The following is a 25,438-nucleotide window of genomic DNA, read 5'->3' as shown; positions in this document are numbered from 1 at the left end:
ATTTTAGCCATCATTTTACTCAGGTTACCTTTTTATTAACTATATGACTTGAGATAAATATCTTCACATGCAATATGAGGATCATGGTTAGTGGCATGGATATGAGTACATGAAGCCTAGAGAGAAAGGTAATATTGAAGCAAATTGATTATTTCTTTGAAGTCCATGAAAAAATATTTTTTTCAGAAACAAGGAATTATTTTATCTCAAATTTCAGATGATAAAAAGATTATTGTGTTTAATAGTTAAAGCTTTGCCCTGTCTCCACCGTCTGATTGCATATGACTTTTTCATCCTTCATTCATTTATTCATACATATATCTTATGATAATTCATTTTATTTTTATGCTAACACATTAAACCAATGCTTCTTTATATATACTTTTTTTACACACAAAAACATAATCACCCTGTTTGAAGTCAAAGTAATACATTTTAGGTTAGAAAAAAAAAATTTGCATCAATTATTGTTTAGTAAGGTACTCATTCTGTTCCTGGTTACAAAAATGCTTAGAATGTCAAATTTTCAAGTTGGAAATCAGACATTTTCAGCTCGCGCTTCGCGCATTTATTATTCGATTGGTGAGATATGTATCCTATTCATGAGTCACTAAATGTAGTCCTTAACAGGTACCTTTTCTTTGCTAAACTACACATCTTTTTCATAATTACAAAAAACTGCTTGGAATGTTTAATATTCAGGTATTATTACATAAAATGTCCCAAAGTTTTTGCTCGAATTCACGCTCAAGAGAATGCCCTTTTAACAGTTGTAGCGCCATAATTGACAAAAAAGGGAGTTTCAGAACGTCAGATTTGATAATTTTTTCAAAACCCATTGCTCACTAATCTCTCTCACCGAAAAATGAGGTCTAAACATACATCTAATCAATGCGAAATCACTTCAAAAAGGCTTTGCTCAACTTAACTACTACAAAACACACAACTTATTTTTTATATATACTCTCAAGGTGAAAATATCCGATTGCACCTAAAAGCCCATTTTGACATAAAAAAGCATGATAAGTTCACTTTTTGGCTTCGCCCCCAAACGAAAAAACGTTTCGCCCCCTGGACTCTTAGTCTAACACCTTTAAGAATAAAATTTGCGCAAAGATACCTTTGACAGGAGAGTTCATTATTTTGCCAAGTATGAAACCAAAATCTATCCTTTATTTCGTGGTATCTGATAGAAAAGAGTAAGGGGCATCTCTCTGCACTAACACACACTTCACTCCAATTTTTGGAACACGATTTTAACAACCAGTAAGTGTGACAAAATTTAATCACCCTGTATAATATATTATACATGCATTTCGAATGTCTAGATTTGGACATCTTTCTACAAAATAGTTTTAAAGAACATCCCTGTTTTCCCGTATTATGTTACCAGCTGAGGATTATTTATAATATATTCAAAGTATTATTACTTATACACCATATAAAATCACATGTTTAAATGAATGACAACGAATAAGACAAAACAGGGTGAAAGAGTACAAACAATACATTCGTTAATGATGTTACAATGAATTATTCATCCAACTTGAAAAATATTATAGTCGCAATCGGTTATATCGATTCACACGAATTATTAAAGTGAATATATTTGTGTTGTTTCACAGAAACTAGAATTGAAACCCAACTTGATTGTAACTCTGCCCATTTTGCAACATTTATGTTGTTTTGTCGATTTTTGAGCCCCAATTCGTTTTTGGTAAATGTGGAAATAGGAAATGGGGGGCAGTCGAAATATTTACATTAATTCCAACGATTTGTTACAGTGGCAATAATTTGTTTTGCTATTTTCCGTGCTCTTTCGCTCGTCATAAAATGCACCAGCGGTTGTACCCACGTACTCAGGCATGGCAGACAGTATGCAATAGCATGTACAATATCGATCCCCGCGGGCGCGACGAAAATCTCAACAACAAAAGGGATCCAGCATATATAAAATGACAAGGTCATGATGATCAAGGTTTTGATGCCTTTCAGTCGTGATCGTTGTCTTTCGTCAGCGTATCTGGTCGGCTTCTTTGGTGAACATAAAGGTGTTCTATGGCTCCGGGTACTTCCTGTGTTCTCTCGTATTTCACTCCGAGAATTCCCTCGACACTCTGCACAAAAGCCCTCTGGAATTTTTGTAGAGTCGGTTGCTGTTTTACCATATATTCCCGACTGAAACACCTGACAATTCTTCTGGCAACTGTTATCCGCTTCTACTGATACGCATTTGTTGCTCGATGGCTCATCTTTATCAAGATTACAGTCCAGGTTGTGGTTAATATCCGCAAATGCTTCTGCGCTGACACCGACACCATTAGATTCTTCACAGGTCCTTGGTTCAGTCGATAGTTTATCATCATTGATCGCTGAAACTTGTGGCTTACTTGTGGTTGACAGATGATATTGCTTACCTTCATCTGTTCTGGGTGACTTCATATCCCTCTGTGTTGAGGAGGAACGCTGAGGAGATTGTTGGTTCGAACACTGTGCTGATGTTTTTATCGCTTTGTTTTCAACATTCCCGAACCCAATGGCATCCGCCCTGTGTGGATGTACAACACGTTTCGTATGCTTCCACATGATCCAAAGAAGACCACCATTTGACAAAGTGGTACATAAAGTGGTAAAAGCAATAGGAACCATAACACAAGCCACAACTGCAAAGTTGACAATTGTGTCCACTGCTACAACATTGTAGCATGGGAATTGGGCTCCCTCTGAGAGCGAGAACCCGGGTATTGGTATCATCAAGAAAGCCGCGCTAATCCAGAGTATAATTAGGGTTGTTGCCACAGATATCCTCACGCGTCTCAGAGTGACATGTGTAAGGTAACGCAGAGGGCGTGACACCATGATGTACTTGTTAATCCCGATGAAGCTTAGCGTGGTCATGAGAGATAACAAAAACACTGTTGTTATGAATGGGGAGACGTATTTCGCCACGATGCAACTGAAGCGAATTGATATGAAAGAGAGGAGTATGAACAAAAGCCAAATCACACAAGAGAACATATTCAAGTAGGCGAGCAGTTGGTACAGGAATCGTGTGACATCGTGCATTTCTCTATCAGAACCTAAGACGAGAAGCATGAGAATGTTGAGGACGATGGATAGAAAAGTGCTGGTAAAATTACTTGCAATTATCAAGTAAAAGCTGGCGTCAGAGTTAAATATCTCGAAGGTAGAACTGTTGTTTGCCATCTTAATTTTGTCCTTGTCCGATGTATACTTGCCGATTCACAATGCAGGTAAAATCCGGGGTAAAATGCGCGAAACCATATCGTAATCGAAGAATGGAAGTTGTTGGCATATGCAAGAAAGAATTCGCAGTGGAATAATTTGATACTCAATTATCCATAATGATATCAGTAGACGGGACGACATGCACGTTTTCGCGTGCTAGTTCCTCCTTTATCACTCCGCTACGTGTCCGTTCTTTTTGTCTTCACTGAAAAGATGAAATCAGGACCGCTTACGAAAACAGAATCATGTCCCTCTTTCGATCACATCTACGTATCGATTGGTTTCCCTTCGTGTTACGTCATGTCAATGAGGATGCATCACCATACGTGACTGTGAAAACAGTCAACTAATAGCGTTTAGACTACAATGATGCAGACCTAACTGATATAAGTGTCAACATTAAACGATGTGTTAGTTGCAATACAAATATAACATTACATTCCAGTCACACCAACGGGATGATAACATTTAATTAAAGGGAAAGTTTACCCCGACAAAAATTTTATTGTAAAAATAGCAGAAAAATAATAAAAAAATATTGCCGTAGGTTTGAGAAAAGTCCGTCCAAAAATTAAATACTTATTAGAATTTTCATTATTTGATTTGTGACGTCATATCCAAGCAGCATTCCATATAATTAATGAATAAGGAAGTGACCAAAATCATTGTTTTCCTCCTCTTATTATTGACTGGTGATATTGAATCAAACCCAGGCCCACAATTTAAGTTTCCATTTGGAAACTGCGAAAAACCAGGAAAATCTAATCAGTGTGGCCTTCTTTGTTCCACTTGTAAAAGATGATATTATATTTACTGTCAAGAAATAAGTATGGGGAAATTCATATTTGAGCCTCGATGAAGAATGGTTTTGTTCAACCTGCTTTTTACCATCTTTCTGTGAAATTCAGGTTTCCGAAAATATTCCAGAGACAAATTTACAACAAAAAAGATCAAAGGATTCAACGACGGTTTTTCAAGATTTTGAAAACATATTTGCTGTAAAAGCTCTTCACTTTGTACATCTCAATAATAAATCTATTCTACCAAAAAAATCAGAACTTTGAATTCTCCTTAAGAGAAAGAATCTTGCAGTTATTGCTACCACAGAAACATTGTTAAATAACTCCATGAACAATGAATAAATCAATATAGATGGATACCCAGTTATACGCAACGATAGATTATCAAGCTCTGGGGGGTTTTATGTCAGAAAGGATATTGCATTCAATGTCTTTGTTTTAAGTACAGGTGATTCTGAATCACTGTGGATTTATTTGTTTCTACCAAGATCAAAATCAATTATTGCTGGTGTCATTTATAGGCCTCCGAAAAGCAACTGTTTATTGAGAAGATGTCAAGTAGTTTAGATACATTAAAGAAAGATAAAGAAATTATACTTTTAGGTGATATGAATATTTGTCTTTTTCAGAAATTTCCACAAGCTAAAAATATATATTAACTTAATGAGTCTTCATGGATTTAGCCAACTCATCAAAGATGCAACCCGTAAAACACACACATTTTCCTCTTTATTGGATGATGTTATTTGTAATAAGGAACAAAAAATAAGTCAAAGGGGTGTTATATTGATCTTGGTACAAGTTACCATTCTTTTACTTTATGTACACGACAGAAAGTAAGACTGGCTATAGGTGTTCACAGAACCAATGATATTATATCATTGATATAGCGAAAAAGGCCAAATTATAATACCTACAAAACAAAATAAAAGAAGATAAAAAGTTTTCCAAATGACTTTGGCAGAATCTAAAAAGTTCAGGATTAAAAAGGGAAAATGGAAAGGACCAAAAATTGGTCACTTCAATTGACTGAAAATTATGTCATGATAAGATAACTATTTCCAATTAATTCAATTCCTATTTTACAAATGTCGCAGTTACATTGGTAGATAAATTTCCATCTTGCCCAGACATTTTCAGTGCAGACAGTCAGAACATTTGTGAATTTTATGAAAGAAAAGGTATCAGCCAAGATAAATTCGAGTTATTACCTTTTAGTGATCAATAATTTCAATTTTAATGAGTTGCGCAAATTACATGTATCAAAAAGCACTAGGTTAGATTTGATACCTGCTATATTTTTAAAAAGAAGGTGCAAAGATTTTATACAAACCATTATTCTAATAACTTAATCCTTAACGGATTTCCTCAAACCTTCACCAATATATATATATTTTTTTTACATGAAGCTTTTCTTCAGTTAAAGCTTAAACCTGAAAATCTGATAGTACTGATGAGAATACATTTGCCCCAGACATTTGCATACTGAAGTCGGCTTATCCATTGTGACTACATTATTGCCCTCAAATAGACCTTTAGGCATCATATGGTTTCATTTATCATTAAGTTGGCATCTAACCAACCCTTTGTATACAAGCAACGGCGTCTGAGTAAAAGTACCGTTTTAATATGATAAGAGATGAATATTTTGTTCTACCTCGTTTCCCCAAAACATCTTCAGCAAACGACAAAGTGTGTATTCCAGGCTGCTTTGACGACTGACGATCAGGGGTCCGTTGCAGAAAGATATGCGATTAAACGCAAGTCAAAAAATCAATCGCAAGTCCCAAATGCGCGCTGTTGATTGGTTGAAAATCAAGTTGCGCATGATTTTTAGAGTTGCGATTGATCGCAACTCTTTCTGCAACGGGCCCCAGAAGTTCTGTCACAGGCTCCATTGGCGCCTGGTTGTAGCGTCGGTATGACCGGAGTACATTATTTTGCGGACTATCTGCGCATAATTATGTGTAAACGCAATATCAATTATCTTGTCAGTTATAACACGAGCATGACGCGTTCAATTACATCCGAGCATTAACAAACCTACTAATTGATATTGCCTCACTTGGGTTATTTGCTCGTAATATAAATATTTTAAGCTCCGGGTGAAGTAATTAATGATAGCTACATGTATTTTAGCCACCTTTTTACCCAGGTTATCTGTTTATTAACTATATGACTTTAGATAAATATCTTCACATGCAATACGGGGATCATGGTTAGTGGCATGGATATGAGTACATGAAGCCTAGAGAGAAGAGGTAATATTGAAGCAAATGTATTATTGCTTTAAAGTCCATGAAAAGAACATTTCCTTCAGAAACAATGGATTATTTTATTACAAATTTCAGATGATAAAAAGATTATTGTAATTAATAATTAAAGCTTTCCCTGTCTCTTTATTCTGTATGCTAACCAATTAAACCAATAAACCAATGCATCTTTTTACTTGTTTACATCCACAAACATCGAAAAGATCCACCTACGATACGACTAGATATCATCGCGCCCTCTCTCACCCGCTGCATTTATACCAATTGGTCCAGATCCATAATTTACACCCACACAGATACAAACCACATAAACACACACGCATACACCCTCACACACACACACGCTCAATCATTTGACATTCGGGCTAATATTATCGTTTGTATAAAATGATTGTGTTTTTTTTAATGCCATATGTCTTAAATCAAATGTGGAGCGTTGTGGCCCAGTGGATTAGTCTCCGGACTTTGAAACAGAGGGTCGTGGGTTCGAATCCCAGCCATGGCGTAATTTCCTTCAGCAAGAAACTGATCCACAATGTGCTGCACTCAACCCAGGTGAGGTAAATGGGTACCAGTAGGAAGTAATTCCTTAAAGGAGAATGAAACTCTTGGAGCAAGTTAGCTTTTGTGAAAGCAGAAAAATCAAAGAATAAGATCAACAAAAGTTTGAGTAAAATAGGACTAGCAATAGAAGAGTTATGAGCATTTGAATGTCGAGATCACTAATGCTATGGAGATCCTCCTATTGGCAACGCAACCAAGATCTATGATATCACAGATGAACAACTCTCCCCTTTTGGACACTGAAAATATACCCCAAAACATATCTTTTTGCTCTTTCTAATCATTTGACAAACGATGCATCAATGATATAATGTTGTGAAACCTCTGTACTTGTCCTCTCATAAAGAGAACACCTCACCTTGTGATAGATTCTATAAAAGTGAGAATATAAGTGAAATAAGTACTAAAGCAATGAGGGAGTTGTACGTGTGTGACATCACAGATCTTGGTCGCATTGCCAATGGGAGGATCTACATGGCATTAGTGATCTCAATATTCATATGCTCATAACTTTCTTATTATTCATTCAATCTTCCTCAAACTTTCAACAATATGTTTCTTTGATTTTTCTCTTTGATATGGATTCAGCTGGTTTCAAGGGTTTCATTCTCCTTTAAGAAGCTGTGTGCGCTATGAACGCCTAGCTTAGCCGGGTAATATATGAGCGCCTTGAACACCTAACAAGGTGGATATGTGCGCAATATAAATATCCTATATCATTATTAAATTCGTATTACCTTTTTATGCTATGTCATTACGTAAAAAAGCATGCTAGCTGATAAATTGTTTTAACATAAGATGTTTCAATAAATCAATGAATTGATCTTTACATTTATATTTCTATTTGCTCATCGTGTAAATTAACAGGAAAGGGTAGGTATTCCTTTTAGGTTAGATTAACCCTCCGATTACCGATTTATTACACGAATTTATCATTGCATTCTATGTATATTATTCCCTTTCGACACAGGTACTTGATTCTCATCTTGTTAGAAGCGATGCCATGATTGGCTCATTCAACTTAGACGTGGGATCAGTCTATGACAGCGAAGAACACACTTTTCAGAACAAATGGTTGCTGCTAACGTCTATGGAGGAGTCTAAATCGTCAGGCGCCAAAGGTTATTTGTTGGTCAGCATCTCCGTGATTGGACAAGGAGACGATTTGCCAGTATGTTGTTTTATTTGCTGTTCTTGTTGTTTTAACATGGTCAATTAGAAGGATATTTACACCTTTATTTATGCCTAATATTTAGGCCTTCTTACGCCTGCTATCTACGCTGAATCTTTACGTCTTATATTTCTCATTTTCAAATGATTCTTATATTTCACACTTCAGAAAGATTTCACAACTAAAATGGGGTTAATAAGTGACAGGGAAACCAGGGCTCGTTTTATAAAACATGTTACAATAAAAAATATGAAGTTACCGTTAAAAGTTACAGAAATCATTCGATTTGATTGGCTGATAGTAAACTCGTCATCGAAATCATGCACTTTAAAGCAAAAAATACAAAATGAATAAATAAAATAACAAGTTTTTTATGAAACGGGACCCGGGAGTTTGCGAATTACGCAAAAGTTTAGCCGTGATCAAATCTTAAAAGCATGTTGCTCATTTTTCTTTTATTTCATGGCAATCAAATACTATGTTTTACTCATGATGTTCGGTGCATCGACATTTCCCATTACTGCTAGTTTTGATTTGACCGCATAAAGTTCAACTTTTAAACAGGTAGTCTCTAAAGTTTGAACTATCCCATATCCTAGGTCAACATGGAATTCATTCTATTGATCTTAATTATTAGGGTTTTATTGATTGATTCATGTTTCTGTCGTTGTATAATTATGTTAATAAATATGTAAACGTTATCTTTATTTAAGACGGAAATGCAAATAAACTTTTTTTTTTTTGGGGGGGGCCTATAGACTAATAAAAATTGTATTATAAAGTTACTAAATCAATCGTATCATCAAAAAAATTAATAGAAATTAATTATTATACTGTCGACCCCCATGTAATACATCTTACTCCTTTTCCTCTTTTTGTTTTCTTCAGATATTCAAGAGAACTGAAGACGATTTCGACATAGAGACGTAAGTATAACTTATTCAGCTATATTGTTATGGTCTTTTGTCGCAAATAACATTGAATGGAATTTCATCGATAGAATTGTAACAAAAAAAATGCTGTTCACCCTCAACTGAAATATTAATCGTTTTCATTATCCGCAGCCATATTTGTTGGACTTTTACTCCTTATACTTTCGTTCATATTATTATCATACCAAGGAGATGTTAGAGATGATATCCCCTTGATTATACCAATTCTGTACGTTAATCAGTTCGCAACGTTGTATTTTGTCGGCTATTGAATCCATAAGTATTGCTCAACTTCTTATTTAAAAGCGGATTGATGAACTTATTAAAACAGGCTTATAGATATAAAAAGGTTTATTGACTTTGATCTTCCATCTTTGCAGCAATCTAATCCAACCTGCAGGAGTGGACGTTCGGAGAGGATGTTTCAATCTGCAAGTTTTCCAAGCTGAAGATCTTCCTCAGAGTAATCAGATTTTTGTGCAATCATTTTGAAAATTGTCTTGTTCAAGAAACTTTTCTGCACAATTTCATGTTTATTTTTTGAGTTTTTTTTCATCATTATTAATGCCGTTTTGATATCTTTAAAATCATACTGGTTTGCGCTAAATATTCTCGTAAACAAAATCATGTCAATATTGTTAGGTTTATCAAAAATTTTGCCTAAGAATTTTTGTATTATCTAACTATATCGATTTGTTTATCTCTTTTATATTATGACAATTTGTTTCTTTCCACTTATTTTATAATTATTATCATTACTCTGATTATTAGTATATTTTTTTTTTTTTGGGGGGGGGGTGTCAACTTGATTGTATGTCATTTCCACCCCCCTCTCTTTATCTCCTATCCTATCGTATGTCATTTCCACCCCCCTCTCTTTATCTCCTATCCTATCGTAAATCAAAGTAGATTATTGCCACACTCATGTTAGCATATGTTTTTTCTTTCTTATTTACTCCTAGTGGACGCAGGTGCCTTCGAAGGGATGAAGAAAGTTCTTCGTGTCGGGGAAGAGAAGAAAGAGTTGGTTGACCCCTACCTTGTCTTCTCATTCGCCGGGCAGTCGGTAAGTAGGCCTATCCCCCTCCCCCCAAAAAATGAATAAGTAAATAGAAAAAGAAATAAATGAACTAATATATATATATAAATATATATATAATCATGATAGTGATATTTATAATAATTATAATGATAATAATATAAAGTAATATCATAATCAATAATAATAAGAATAGTAATAATAATAGTAATAACAAAAATTCTAATGATAACAATAAGAATAATAATGATAAAAGCTTACTCAATCAACAAATTAAATAAAGATTATAAATCTAAGAATAAATGATAATGAATAATAATAATTTATAGATAGTAAATATGACAATATTCAACAGATTTGTTACTCATGCAAGGAGCAAATCGTTGCACTATATTTCGTTTTGTCTGCAGGTAATGATATAATTTTACTTGTTTGTAAATAAGCAAAATATGATTTTAAGCTAACTGCATTTGTAGCTATTGTATTTGAAAAGCTTTGTCTTTAAAAAATTTCTTAAAGCCATTAGAGAAATATTATTCTTCTTTCCAATCATGTTTAATTTCTTCTCCAAAAAAAAAAACGAGTAGAAATGTACAGTATTGCAGTTGCTGGAAAAAAATGGCCAAAAGAAAAGATTAATTGCTTGAGGGTTTGTGAACCTTCAAATTTTGTAATAACTGAGAATTGCTGTTTCGTGATTTTTGATCCATTGTGTAACTTTTTATTTGAATGTGATTTATTATTGTGTTCGTTGATTCAAATGTGATGCTCCAGTAGAGGATTCAAATGTTATCAAACGATAATTGAAATAATTTCATTTTGTTTGTCAACCTAGTTGGAGACGGATGTAAAGTACACAAATGATCATCCTCAATGGAACCAGGAATTACGGCTTCCAATACGGGTAGGATTTCATTTTGTTCTTTTCCTCATCATTGCTCGTATTATTACTTCTTGCATCATATATCCTTGTTTATTAACGTTATTCTTTTTATCATAAATATCACCCTAAACCAACATCGTGATTATCATTTTTATCATCATCATAGTCATCATCATCACAACCACCAATGCCATCGTTATCATTATTGTCGTCATCATCATCACCACCACTATCATCACTACCACCACTATCATCACCATCACCACCACCACTATCATCACTACCATCACCACCACCACTACCATCACTACCACCACTACCATCACCACCACCACTATCATCACCACCACCACTATCATCACCACCATCACCACCACCACTATCATCACTACCATCACCACCACCACCACCACTATAATCACCATCACCACCAACACTATCATCACCACCACCACTATCATCACCATTATCACCACCACCACTATCATCACCACCACCACTATCATCCCTACCATCACCACCACCACCACCACTATAATCACCATCACCACCAACACTATCATCATCATCACCACCACCACTATCATCATTACCATCACCACCACCACTATCATCACCATCACCACCACCTCTATCATCACTACCATCACTACCACTTTCATCATCATCACCACCACCACTATCATCACTACCATCACCACCACCACTATCATCACCACAACCACCACTATCATCACCACCACCACTATCATCACCACCATCACCACCACCACTATCATCACTACCATCACCACCACCACCACCACTATAATCACCATCACCACCAACACTATCATCACCATCACCACCACCACTATCATCACTACCATCACCACCACAACTTTCATCATCACCACCACCACCTCTATCATCACTACCATCACTATCACTTTCATCATCACCATCACCACCACCTCTATCATCACTACCATCACTACCACTTTCATCATCACCATCACCACCACTATCATCACCACCGCCACCACTATCATCACCATTATCACCACCACCACTATCATCACCACCACCACTATCATCACCACCATCACCACCACCACTATCATCACTACCATCACCACCACCACTATCATCACCACAACCACCACTATCATCACTATCATCACCACCATCACCACCACCACTATCATCACTACCATCACCACCACCACTATCATCACCACAACCACCACTATCATCACCACCACCACTATCATCACCACCACCACCACTATCATCACCACCGCCACCACCACCATTATCATCACTACCATCACCACCACCACTATCATCACTACCATCACCACCACCACTATCATCACCACCGCCACCACCACCACTATCATCAATACCATCACCACCACCACCACTATCATCACCACCACCACCACTATCATCACCACCGCCACCACCACCATTATCATCACTACCATCACCACCACCACTATCATCATCATTGCCATCATCGTAATCATCACCATCATATTCATTATATTCATTATCATCATCATCATGTTCATTATATTCATCATCATCATCATCATCCTCAATATCTTCAGCACCAAATCGATATCTTCATCATTGTTGCACTGCCGTCTTAGTTGTTTTCTTGTTGTGATTTACCATCGTCATTCATTTTTATCATATAAAGTGGGCCTACTTTGATTAGTATTGCAATCATTATGATCGGTTTTTAACTTCACGATGCAATGGTAAATATTTTTATTGTAAAAAAATGTGAAGAAATATTAAACTGGATTGAAAACGCAGCTTACTTACTGTTTCTCATAAGATACCTTTCGTTTACAGGTGCATCACTCTCATTTCATTATTCATATGAATTGGTAAGTTTGCCTAATGAAAAAAAAAAATTTTGCTTCACTTTCCTATTTAGTTTCCATCGATGTGCGAACGGTTGAAATTGACCTTAAAGGACTGGTAAGTCTAATAACCAATATTGATTCGAAACTCAACGACCTATTTCAGATATTTTTTTAATCTTTGGCGTGTCGAACCCGTCCCAATACGAATTCGCGTGTTTGCACGTGTGTTAGGATGATTATTTTTCCTCAGAACACGAAGATAAAGATCTCCCATCATGCAGGAAGTTATTAGAATTGCAAATTTCTGTGCGTGCACAAGAACTTTATATGATATGAATTGTTGAATAGAAATTATCAAATTGACGTTTCTATGAACAATATAGGAAAGGGTATTAATTCCCATATTTTTATCTTACCTATTATTTGTATTATTTATAGATATAATAGAGTAAAGAGGCAATATTTTCATTTATTTATGGGGAAGAATAACGACGTAATAGAGTCTAGAAATTGATATAGGCCACCTATTTTCCTATACGCTTAGTAATCATATTTTGAAATATTATTTCTCTATAGGGATCGTTTGTCAACCGATGATTATATTGCTACTGGCTTCATCGATATCAATGAGATCGGATCAAGAGGAGACGACGGTACCTGTTGTTTTTTTCCTTTTTTTATTCACAGATGAAAATTAAATTATAGAGAAAACTTGAAATCGAATAACACCTTAGTGATTATGTGATCAGTTTTTCTTTTGACCTTTAAAATTCAAAAGAAAAAGAGACAAATTTGTAAAAAAAAATATATGTTAATTGAGCTGGCTTTACTAATTGGCATGTAAAAAAGACATGCAAGCATGATGTTTTGGGATAAAATATAACAGATACCTCAAAATTTGACTTAGTTTTTTATGTTCTTTTTGTTTGAGATATAATTGATATGTGGGCCCGTTTTATGTAGAATGATAACAATGACGAATCTTGATTGAAAGATGAATGTACCCCTAACCCCAAAACAGACAGTAATAACTATATTTTAGAAATGTACATACATGAAGGAAAAATGTAATGCTGACCCCAAAGAAATCCTATCTTCTCTTCTTTTTTTTTTTTGGGGGGGGGTGATTTTCATTTTCAAAAATTACCGACTTACATTTTTTTCTTATTCGAATCGTATGTTCTCAACTGCATAAGAAGACCACAATGGTAAGAATGCATTAAGTTATGATTGCCAGCAAAATGCACCCTCACATCGCAAACCCACTCCACTCCCTCCATTCTAATTATGCATTTTCCACTTCCTGATTTCCACTCGCTTAGTTTTGCAACCTATCAAGTCTGAAAATGTTAACAGCACTTCATCATAGCCTTAGAATACTATTTTAACGCTTCTTTAAAAAAAAATATGGCTCTGTGACCTATGTGGATCTGCCAAATTCTTGTTTAAATTGTTGCAAACATTTTGTAATCTTTCACACAATATGAAGCCTTTGCACACTCCCCTTTTGATGCAAAGTTTTTATCTTTCTTTTTCTAAATAACTAATAAAAAAATCGCATATTTTCTTTCCATTGTTAACGTTATTGTTCGCAGAGTACATGATAGGTAATATAATACAAGTGATTTTTTTAGTATGCCTAGCTGGTCATGAGTCTATTGGAATAGCAATACACTCTAAAAAATAAAGGTTTACCCAATATTGGGTAAAATGGGAACGTGCATGTTGGTGGGGTAAAAAGATACCAAATATTTTGTAAATTCTACGCAATGTTGCATTGAAAGTTACCCTTAAAACATGCATTTAGCCCAATATGGGGTAAAAACAAAAAATACCCAGCAAACATGCATGTTCCCTTTCTACTCAATATTGGGTAAAATTTTACTCAGTTTTTTCAGAGTGTAGTGACTTGATACGAACATTTAGTGCATTCTTTATATTTTGATTTAAAACTTCTGATCTTGAGTCGCATCCTTAGACAGTCGCATCCTAAGACTCTCATCCTGAGACAGTGTTCATGGCACATGCGTCTTTGTATGCTATTTGTTCAATACATTTTATGCTGGATTTCCAAAGGCCATCACAATGCCATTATACCCTTTTTTCATTATCTTCCTTTCTTTAAATAAAAAACAACATTTATTTGATGGCAGAAAGGTTAAAGAATTTCAATTAATTTCACCCAATGTCTTTTTCTTGCTCTTTAAATTTCTAGCTTTATGACAACATTTTCATTTTCATACATAGCTTTCAAATGCTTTGTATATTATTTTTCTACCTTCCTTTAATTAAAACAACCCCAACATTTTAGTTGATGGCAGAAAGGTTACATTCACTTCATTTTTCGCCCAATGTCTTTTTTCTCTCGTTCTCTTAATTTCTCGCTTCATGATGAAATGTTCAGTTTTATACAAAGCTTTCAAATGCTTTATATATTATTTTGTAACTTGCTTGTATAAGGGGTCTTCTAAATTGCACGCCTGGTGGTTGTTTGTTTGGTTTTATTGCACTATCAATAGTATAAATTTTGTAGTTGGATACTCTACTCCCATGCAAATTCTACCAATATTCCAAGCCCTTCAGGCTTCAACCCACACTAAGTGTTGTTGTTTTTTTGTTATCGCTTCTACGTTACTTTGCAAGTACAAATTTCTATTTCGTTTTCATTTCTTTTGGGTATGGTACGGGTAATAAAACATTTTCTCTTTTTTCTTTTCACTTTTTTCTTTCGCTAGATTTTGGAGCTTTTAAATAATTAAACCTGGATTTTTTTTTCTTATTTTCGTTTTGACTCATTGGGAATATGACAAGATAATGACGATTGAATCTCTTACTTTTCGCAGGATTTCTTCCTACTTTTGGACCATGTTGGTTAAATTTCTACGGTTCTCCTCGCGAATTCGACACATTCAACGATGACTATGAGGCTTTGAATATGGGGAGGGTGAGCACGTTATCTTTAATACTTATTTTACTCGCGTACTTTTGTTGCTTGCGTCCTTTTTTTAAACTCATATCCTTATGTTACTTGAATACTTATCTTACTCGCGTATTTGTGTAATTTGCGTACTTATTTTACTGGCGTACTTATGTTACTTGTGTACTCGTCATAAACGCTTACTTATGTTACTCGCGTACTTATCTTACTCGCGTACTTATGCTACTTGCATTATATTGCGTACTTATCTTAATCGCGTACGTATGGTACTTGCGAACTTATCTTACTCGCATTATATTGCATACTTATTTAATCGCGTACGTATGGTACTTGCGTACTTATCTTACTCGTATGCAGTAGCGTACCGTGACTCGGAGGAGACAAAGCATTGGGGGGGCAAAGCATTGTTCACAGACAATGCAGTGCCCCCCCAGTGCTTTGTCTCCTGCGGTTCACGGTACGCTACTGCTCGTATGCATCCATACTTAGGTTCTTATTCGAGTTTTCGCGTCGCTACAAGCTGTGGAAACGAGGAGAAGCCTAATCAGATGGGACAAATAATTGAAATGTGAAAAAAGGAAGAGAGGAAAGGAACTATATAAATACAAATAAGTTGTATTGTGTTTGATCTGTTTTATTAAGTAGGGAAAACAACACATTTTCGTTGAAGATAATGTTGACAATAGCCTAGTTATTAACATTTGTATCAGGTTTTCTTTTTATTATTATTATTTACTTTTGATAGTAGTCAACTACTAATTGATTTTTTTGTTATTGTTCTTCAATGTAGCACAATCTTTTGATATTGTATGATTGTTTTTGTTATGTTATAAAAATATGAAAATTAATCTAAACTTTAAAATAAAAATGAGCAATATCATAGTTTGCAACTTTGCAGAAATATCCAGAAATGTTCAACAATAAAAAAAAAAAAAAAACACTTCAGAATGGTTTCACGTTTCTATAAGCTGCTTTGTTGAACAAACGTGAAAAAAAGATTATCGCAAATAACAGAATATGTAAGTTTTAAGAAAGACATTTTAATTGTGCCATGCAGTAGGATTAAGATACATGTACCAATAAGCGATTTTCCAACTTATTAGTGAGGAAATAAAAGGAATGTGGACATTTGTGGTTTTTACTCCTCTTGATGGCCATAACATTGAAATTTTAAAGGGAATCTTTTACAACTTACGGATGACTGTTTCTCAATTTCGTGTCCGAATGACTGTTATTCTAATGTCCCCTCTCATTCGCCGATTTAATCCTTGGACTTTACACTTAGATTGATAATGTATATCACTCAATTTCCTTTTTACAATTTTCTCCACAGGGGGAAGGCGCGGCCTACAGGGGGCGTGTCCTAGTTTCCATGTCAACTGAGCTAGGGGAACCGCCTCCTGAAGACATCGTAAGTATCAGCTCTCATGACATTCAGAGGGTAGATAAATACAGACGACTTCGGAAATACCACCTCTACGCCGCTTTCATCAACGCCACCATGGTCAGTGAGACTGATCGCTCAGTGGAATTTGAGGTATTTTTTTTCTCTTCAGTTTTTATCGATAATTAAAAACAAATTAACATCTACAACTATAAACATATTCTTTACAAGCATAATTATGAAGTGATTAAAGCATAAACATGTACGTAATGTTTCCATCTCATACCCAATGGGGGGGGGGGGGGGTCAATGCGAGGCTAATTCAGCACTTTAGTAACCAATGCATACTAGATAAAATTCTTTCATTTTCTAAATAACTTTGTTACCACTAATATTAGGAGGTTCCTATTCTAAACTTTATTTAATTCACCTTCAAAAATAATACAAATAAATATAGATTAGACACAAATTAACGGATTGACATTTTACAACAGCATAGTCGGTGATTGTAAGACGAATTTAAGATTCCTCTCTTCCACGCCGTTTTCCTTTCCTATTAACCTCATGCCTCTCTATATACCTCAGGTTAGCATCGGTAACTATGGTAACAAACTCGATGAGCGCGTCACACCGCAACCATCGACCACGCAGCCTACGAACGCCGTGTTCGATGGTAACCACTACTACTTCCTACCGTGGACGAAGACGAAGCCGTTGATCGCCATCAACAGCGAATGGGAGGACATCAGCTTCCGCCTCGACACCCTCAACATCATCCTCCACATCATTGCGAAACTGGTAAGAAGAATCCTCAGGATTTTAAACAAATTAAAGGTCAAGTCCACACCAGAAAATTGATGATTTGAATCAATAGATCAATGGAGAAAAATCAAACAAACATAACACTGCAAATTTCATCGAAATCGGATGCAAAATAAAAAAGTTATGACATATTTAAGTTTCGCTTATTTTTCACAAAACAGTTAAATGCCCAACTTAGCGATCTGCAAATGAGAGAGTCGATGATGTCCTTCACTCACTATTTATTTTGTTTTTTATTGTTTGAATTATACAGTATTTCCATTTTTACAGATTTGACAATAAGGACCAACTTGACTTAATCATAAACTGATACAATAATGGTAATTCCACATGTTCAGGGAGGAATAAAATTTTGTTTCACATGACAATGAGGAGAAAATTAGAATATATTCATATTTCATATAATAAAATACAAAAGAACTAGTGAGTGGGTAACGTCATCAGTAAGCCAATTTGCATACCTACCAGGATGTGCATATAATTGTTTTGTGAAATTAAGCGAAACTTTTAAAATTTCATAACTTTCTTATTTTACATCCAATTTTGATGAAATTTTCAGTGTTTTGTTTGTTGGATTTTTCTCTTTTTATTCAAATCAAATTTTTGTTGGGGTGGACTTGTCCTTTAAGTAAATGCTTCGAGGAATTTAAAGACTTAATAACCGTCTTTCGGGTTCACGGAGGAAGTTTTTTAGGCTACACAATTGCAACATCTAGCTGGGAACTTCATAAATGGATAGTATTAATGGGAACGTTTACTCATTCAGGATTTAAAATATTTTTCCTTGGTTGTAATCGTAATTGCAAGGTTTTATGCCAGACAGGAATCACCTAAGATTTGCAAGCTATTCCGTCACTTTATTGCTGCGATGATAATGACTACATCTAAATTTTAACACCGCAGGCTATTGGGGACGTAATCACTTCTCTATTTATTAAAAAGCAAATTATGATGCCTGAAATAAAGATAAACACATTCTATGCCATGTGAGGCCAAATAACATTGACTTTTTGTGGGAGTGTACTGTCTGTGGCAGCAAAGCGGTAAAGGGTTTTCTTGTGAATGTTATTGCATGCACTAATAGCATGTAGGGCCCCTGCAAACCTCCACAGAGTTACAAGGAATATACTTTAAAGATAAAAAGATCGTAGTACACACCAACTAGACTTATGTTACTTTAAGTGTGGCGCTCCATGGGGGCGGATAGAAGGCGATTATCTTCAAGACTTTTTAAGTATGGAAAAAGGAGAGAGGATGGGAGAAAACAAACAACCAATAGGCAGGGCATGAAAAAAGATGACTTGGTCTTAAAACTAGATAATAGCCATACTCGCTTTTCCAAAGTTAATCATTCTTCTTTGTGGTTAATCCTGCTCCCCATCCAACATATTGCCCCGGCGCCCCTCCCCCTTATGACTTGAAGTAACAACATTATTGCAGATTTCAAATCAAATAAAATTCTAAATTTCGCTATTTGAATATATGGTGTGCAAGATATTAAAATACCAATATCACCAACTAGTCGCGGGAATGTTCAAGACTGCAAAAAAAAAAATGAAAAACGCATAATTATTCGATCAAGAGCCAATCGCAGCATACGGTGACAGCTTAGATGAATGACTGGTGATATTGTTATCAATACGGCTCTTCTCTGCTCATGGAAGTGCCAACCCCCTCACTGCTATGAAATATCATTTTAAGAGGGTGGATTATAAGAAACACTCAGATTCAATTTTTTTTTACATTTAAGGAAAAGCACATCGGTCATGTGAAGACGTGTATCAAATCTGGAGCTAGTGAGAGCGAAGTAGCGACCCATGTCATCAAGACAATCGACAAACTCATAGAAGATTGCAGGTGAGTTTGGAAAGAAAGGGCAGGCAAGTGAAAACAAGGGATTGACAAAAGAAAGAGTGATAAAGAAAACAAAAGGAGAAAGGGAGAAAGACGTGCTCTTGACCTCACTTCTGGGCCACGTCTTACAAAGAGTTACGATTGATCTGATCAATCTCAAGTATATGGAAATCTATCGACGTGATAAGTTTTCTTTAGGAAATTTGCTCAATGTCCTTTGAAAACAAAGAGAAGCATACTTAATTGTCATGAAAACAGTAAATGTTTTAATAAACATCATTTCTAGAAAATATTTTGAACAAACATGTGCTTTTAGATGTTAACGTTGCTGGCTTTCCATAGTTGCGATTGATCGGATCAATCGCAACTCTTTGTAAGACGGGACCCAGCATTCATGTTATCCTATTTATTATAAAGTTTGGAGCTCGTTGGAAAAAAGAGTTGTGTTTGAAGGCAACTCATTTTACACAATAAAAACTCTAAAATCTTATGCAAAAAACGTTGTTTACTATTGTTTAACATTTTAAACTACCATGCACAATTAATTGAGAATTTGATATTGAAAATTAAACTATGTTGATTTTAAACACTTGTTTAAATGTTTTAAACACCTACTGTAAGATACATATAGCTTTGTATAAAAATTGTATACAATGTTGTACTGTGTAAATATAGTCTATGATAAGAAAGTTTTTTTTAAGATGCTGCTTATTCATTTAATATTTCTCCGTATTTTAACTTCAGGAGCCCTTTACCCGAATTCGGCGACATGAAGCAATACGCAAACGCTCTCGACCATCGGAGATACGAGCTCAGACGACGAGTGTTGTTCGAGGTCGCTCGACGAGCAACGATCCTCCGACAGGAAGCCATTGAGCCGGAGGAAACCGTGGATGAGCTCGAAGAATACCTGATCATGCTACAGGAAATCGCAGTCGAGGTAAGCCGTTCGTCGTCAAAATAATGAAAGACACACGGAAAATAATTCATAAATGCAGTATAACCCATCCAGGGTGCTGTTTCATAGAGCTGTTCATAAGTTAAGAGCGACTTTAATAACGACTGGTGAACCTTTCCTACGCGCTAAACCATCGCCAATGAACATATTGGTGTATACCATTTACCACAAGAAAAGATGACCAGTCATTCTTAAAGTCGCCCTTATAACTGACGAACAACTTTATATAAAACACATACCAGGACATAATTATGTGTAACCTTATTTTATCAGGTTTTGTTCTTCAAAGCAGAAACACTTCTATTTTCCTCTCATCACAACAATATTGTTTTCCTTTTAAATATTATGAATTAAAAAGTGAAGTATTAACAAGACAAGTTGTCGGTTTTTTTCATTTGAAAACAAAAAAATAATTAACTTGTCATTTCGTTGCAAATAAAGGGATTTTTTCATTCAAATTCAACATAAATGTACCCTATAATGAGATATGCTAGTCCATTTTAAGTGGGCTCAGGATTTGAGGATTAAAAAAATATCTTCCGATGTACTTTCTATGAGTTTAAGGTTTTTATTACATTGTAATGTATTAACCCGGGTTTTTTTATTTTCTGAACGGAAAACACAATAAGCCTATCGTACTTAATTTAGTGTATCCAAATTCTTTGAATATAATTATCATTAATGATACCTTCGGATGGAATTATATTTCTATTATTACTACCAAAGGTACTAAAAGATGGTGCCTTGCCGAAAAATAACAGAAACGAAATGGAACGAAAGGCATTACAATGTTCTTTTCCGACATCTCCCCTTTATTAGCCCCAGAACAGTCTCCCAGATGTTGTGATCTGGATGATCTGTGGATCCAAACGAACGGCGTACATCCGGGTACCTGCCTACCAAGTCCTTTATTCTGATCAGCGAAGGGATGCATGTGGGCTGTTCTGCGGAAGAACTTTCAGCTATTTCCTTAAGGTATGGTAGGAAGAAAAGCCTTGTTATACAGTTTACCATGTTTACAGAGAGGTGATAGCGATGGGGTTCATTTCTGGTTGGTAACATTTAGAGGAATGATAATAGTGTTTGCTGTTTTTCGAGTCTTGCTCGAATCCTGTGTAAATCTTGCTACCGAAACCTACTTTCAGTCTTTTTGTCTGCGAGAAGGAGCCTAGTTCTGACAAGATTAGCTACTTTAGTCATCATAAAAGGATTTTTGTTTTGCATTTTTTCAAATGTCAATTCTTGTTTGCTTTTAAGCTTAATTGCACAAGAACTTTACAATCAAACGAGGACATACAGCCAAACAAGGATGTCCAAGGTTTTGGGGCCATTTTGCAAATTTCCCAAATCATAATCATAATTGTACATAGTACGGGTACCGCTTCGATTCACGATGATACAAGTTGTCCTTGTTTGTATCCGAGAGTATAGGGGTGTCTATGGGGTCATGACTGTATTATTTGTTTCATGAATATCATTATGAATTATAGAATATGTAAGTCTATAGCATTTATAACACCTTGGCATGAACATAGAAACATAATTATGCATAAATTATGAATAATTTAAGATTAACTTAAGATTAACTATATGACGTCACGAGCATGACGTCATGGTCCCGAATCGAGCGTGATGTCTGGAGTTAAGGTGGATTTCGTCGCATGGCTGGCAGAATGGCGCAAATTTCTCGCCAAGCAGAAGGGCGCGCACACTAAATCCCATCTTACCTAGGAAATATCAACTTATTTCAGACCAAATTTACTCTGCGTGTTCCATTTTATCCCAGCCCATGTTATAGGTTAGATGGGATTCAGTGTGTGCGCACCTCTGCCAGCCGTGCGACGATTTATTCATAATTCATGCATAATCAAAAAACAAATGAAGCAGTTATGACCCTATAGACATTCCTGTATTAAGAGTAGCTAAATTTCAAATGGTCCTCGGTTGACGGGATTCATACTGACACAATGGTCCTCGGTTGTGCAGTAAAATACCTTTTTTTTCTTCAAATTTCCACCATGAATATGTGTTTATAAATGTGTGGAGGTATGAGCATGAGCTCTCCCTCTCTCTCTTCAGCTCCCTTTCTTCTTCCTCCTTCCTCGTAATATATGCTCTCTCATATCGCTCTCTCTCTACATCTATTTATTCAGTATTTGAAGGTGAAAGGTAAGGATGACAACCGATACGCCATACCAGCGATGCTGCGGCTCAAACTTTGGCTAGGACTTGAATGTCACAGTGAAAACTTTCGAAAAGGAATGTCAGATTCGACTATTGCTGTCTATGCAGAAACGGTAAATAAAAACACCTCATTTTCCGTATATATATATATATAAATTCATGAATATATATATTCCTCGTCACCTTCTTATTATCATCATCATAATTATGACCATTGTTTTTCTTTGTTTTTTTTTTCGATGGATAGTAGAAGAAGTATTAGTAGAAATAGAAGTAGTAGTATTAGCATTATTAGTGATATTTTCATTGCTCCTTTTCCTTTTCCCATTGTCATGACCATCTTAATGCATTACAGCCAAGAATAGCGCCAGGGCATTTTAATCGGTGATAAAGGAAGACATAAAGATTAGTTTATATACTTTTAGATGTTTTCTTTGGTGAAAATATATCAATCGTGTTATTGAGCTGTAAGACTAACGCTCTCCACAAAAGTTCATGTAGCTCCTCATTCTTTTTTTTCTCCCCTCGTTAAATCATATACAAATAATAGGGGCAATGTCCCTCTGCCTCTTCAAAGTTGTATCTGATTAATCAATCATAATTTTTAATGCATTTGATAACCATTACATTTACAGTATGAAAATCAAGTCAACATCATGGGTCAGTGGTCAGACAAGGGACTTCTAGGAAGACCGAAATACTCCGATTCAACTGGAAAGGTAGTTCAAGCTTATTATAATGTTCATGATATTCAATTTGTTCTACATCAAACCTCGTGGATTCTCATATATTGTATGATGAAATTTTCCCGCAAAGTATAAAATGAAGGTTGAATTTGAAATAGGCTTGATAGTTTCAATTTAACATACATTTTTTCAAGTAAACTATTAAGAATGTTCACAGGATTTGCCAAAGCAATGATTGTATATACAAAGTTATTTTAGAGAGAACAGTGATTACGGTAATTTGAATAGTCATACTCTGGACAAACATTACTGGCTAATAAGTCTTCAGTCATATAACTATAACATTTAAGTAAATAAATAATGAAACTTGATTCTGTCATTCTAGTTATGAGTTTTCCCAGTTGTTTGGATTGTACTATGGGGGAACAATCCAACGTAATGTTCAATTTTACTATCAGAAAATTTGTTAAGCACATACACTGATATATGAAACATGATGTAATATTATTTCCCTCTTTTCAGTTATGAAAATAAGAAATAGGATTGGATGAAAATAGAGACGAGAGAAAAAAAAACACCGTTAAAATCTATACACCTCAACGAAACATTCAAAATCTGAAAATTAAAAAAAATAACTGAAAAGACTAAACTGCAAATCAAAACATTGTTTTTCAAAACATGACTACCAGATGCAAAAATATACGTTACGAATTAAAAAAAAGGACAAAATTCGCATATCTGTTTTCGTGTTCATTTGCCCTATACAAAAATGCACTGATTTAACGAATTAAACGGAAACAATAACTCTCATTTGAACAGTGATGATCGGATAAGCTATAACACTCTTAGCTTTATTGTCAAACGTTGTGTTCCATTCTGTGTTATCACTGGTGACTTCATTTGCTGATGGATGAGAAACATAAAGAAAAGGTTTTAAAAAAGTGTTGCCAAAAAGCAAAGAAAGCCCATATACAACAATATGTGATTACTCGATCACCTTATGAATTTGGCATACAGAGGAATGCACAAAACACGCTCCTGAAAAAAAAAACGTTACTGTTGGTAAGTGGTGCGAGAACACTCTTTACATGTCTGTATTTTATGTCTGTATTTTATAATGTATATGTATTTCTGAAACATCAATTAAGAGGTTGATGAGAAGTGATAAAAATTACCCATATTTCTAATGCGCACCACTCCGAGGAATGCTCAAGGCGCCTGCATGATAATAATATTATTTTTATTACGACGGCTTTTGCCGTGCTGCCTTCAGACGCTCAAGCTTTCGAGGAATTTCACCCTAACCTTGGTCGAGTGCAGCACAATGAAGGTAAATTTCTCGCTTAAAGAAAACACGCCATGGCTAGGAATCGAACCCACGTCCCTGTGATTGAAAGACGAGAGTCATAACCACTAGACCACTACGCGTCGTGACGTCCCCACACTCAAACAAAACTGTTGCATAAACGAGTTCCTTACCATTTCATAGATCATGTTGCGGTAAGGCTACAGCTTACCAGGAGGAGGCGCTTCAATTATTTCAGCATCTAGTGATTTTCAAGAAAATAAAACAAGGCGATTGAATTTAGAATAGTGGTGGTGCATTACAGGAGTGAACAATATTTTTCATCAACATAATTACGTGAGTTTACGTGTAAATACATAATGATAAATCTACACAGTGTATTTGGGACATATAATCCTCCATGCTGTTAGAAAATACATTTTCTCTGTTATCCGTGTGGGCTCAAGCGAAATCCGACTAAAGCAGGATGATGTATTTCGCAAAGTATTAATGTATATATATATATATATATCAATGAATTTCCGTCAATTCAGTTC

General features: G+C 35.3%; 1 protein-coding gene across 1 annotated transcript; it reads left to right on the top strand.

Annotated features, from left to right (window-relative positions):
* Window positions 1-3,248: 3,248 nt before the first annotated feature.
* On the top strand, window positions 3,249-24,124 carry LOC129272481 (myoferlin-like). Its single transcript, XM_064107885.1, has 17 exons — window positions 3,249-3,254; window positions 7,857-8,057; window positions 8,946-8,983; window positions 9,370-9,452; window positions 9,952-10,055; window positions 10,864-10,932; window positions 12,842-12,885; window positions 13,347-13,423; window positions 15,614-15,714; window positions 17,042-17,245; window positions 17,678-17,890; window positions 19,665-19,771; window positions 20,513-20,708; window positions 21,546-21,701; window positions 22,880-23,023; window positions 23,546-23,629; window positions 24,119-24,124. The coding sequence occupies exons 1-17, from the start codon at window positions 3,249-3,251 to the stop codon at window positions 24,122-24,124; spliced, it is 1,833 nt and encodes a 610-aa protein (XP_063963955.1).
* The last annotated feature ends 1,314 nt before the right edge of the window (window positions 24,125-25,438 follow it).

This window comes from Lytechinus pictus, chromosome 12 (genome assembly GCF_037042905.1).
Source record: "Lytechinus pictus isolate F3 Inbred chromosome 12, Lp3.0, whole genome shotgun sequence".
In the NCBI taxonomy this organism is placed as follows: domain Eukaryota; kingdom Metazoa; phylum Echinodermata; class Echinoidea; order Temnopleuroida; family Toxopneustidae; genus Lytechinus; species Lytechinus pictus.
This window is presented reverse-complemented; position numbering and strand designations above follow the sequence as displayed.

What these genes read in the sequence shown, in the direction of transcription:
- LOC129272481 (XM_064107885.1), top strand. An exon ending in AGCTGAAGATCTTCCTCAGA is followed by an intron (nt 9,453 to 9,951) that starts GTAATCAGATTT and finishes ATTTACTCCTAG; the next exon opens with TGGACGCAGGTGCCTTCGAA. An exon ending in AATTACGGCTTCCAATACGG is followed by an intron (nt 10,933 to 12,841) that starts GTAGGATTTCAT and finishes TTTCCTATTTAG; the next exon opens with TTTCCATCGATGTGCGAACG.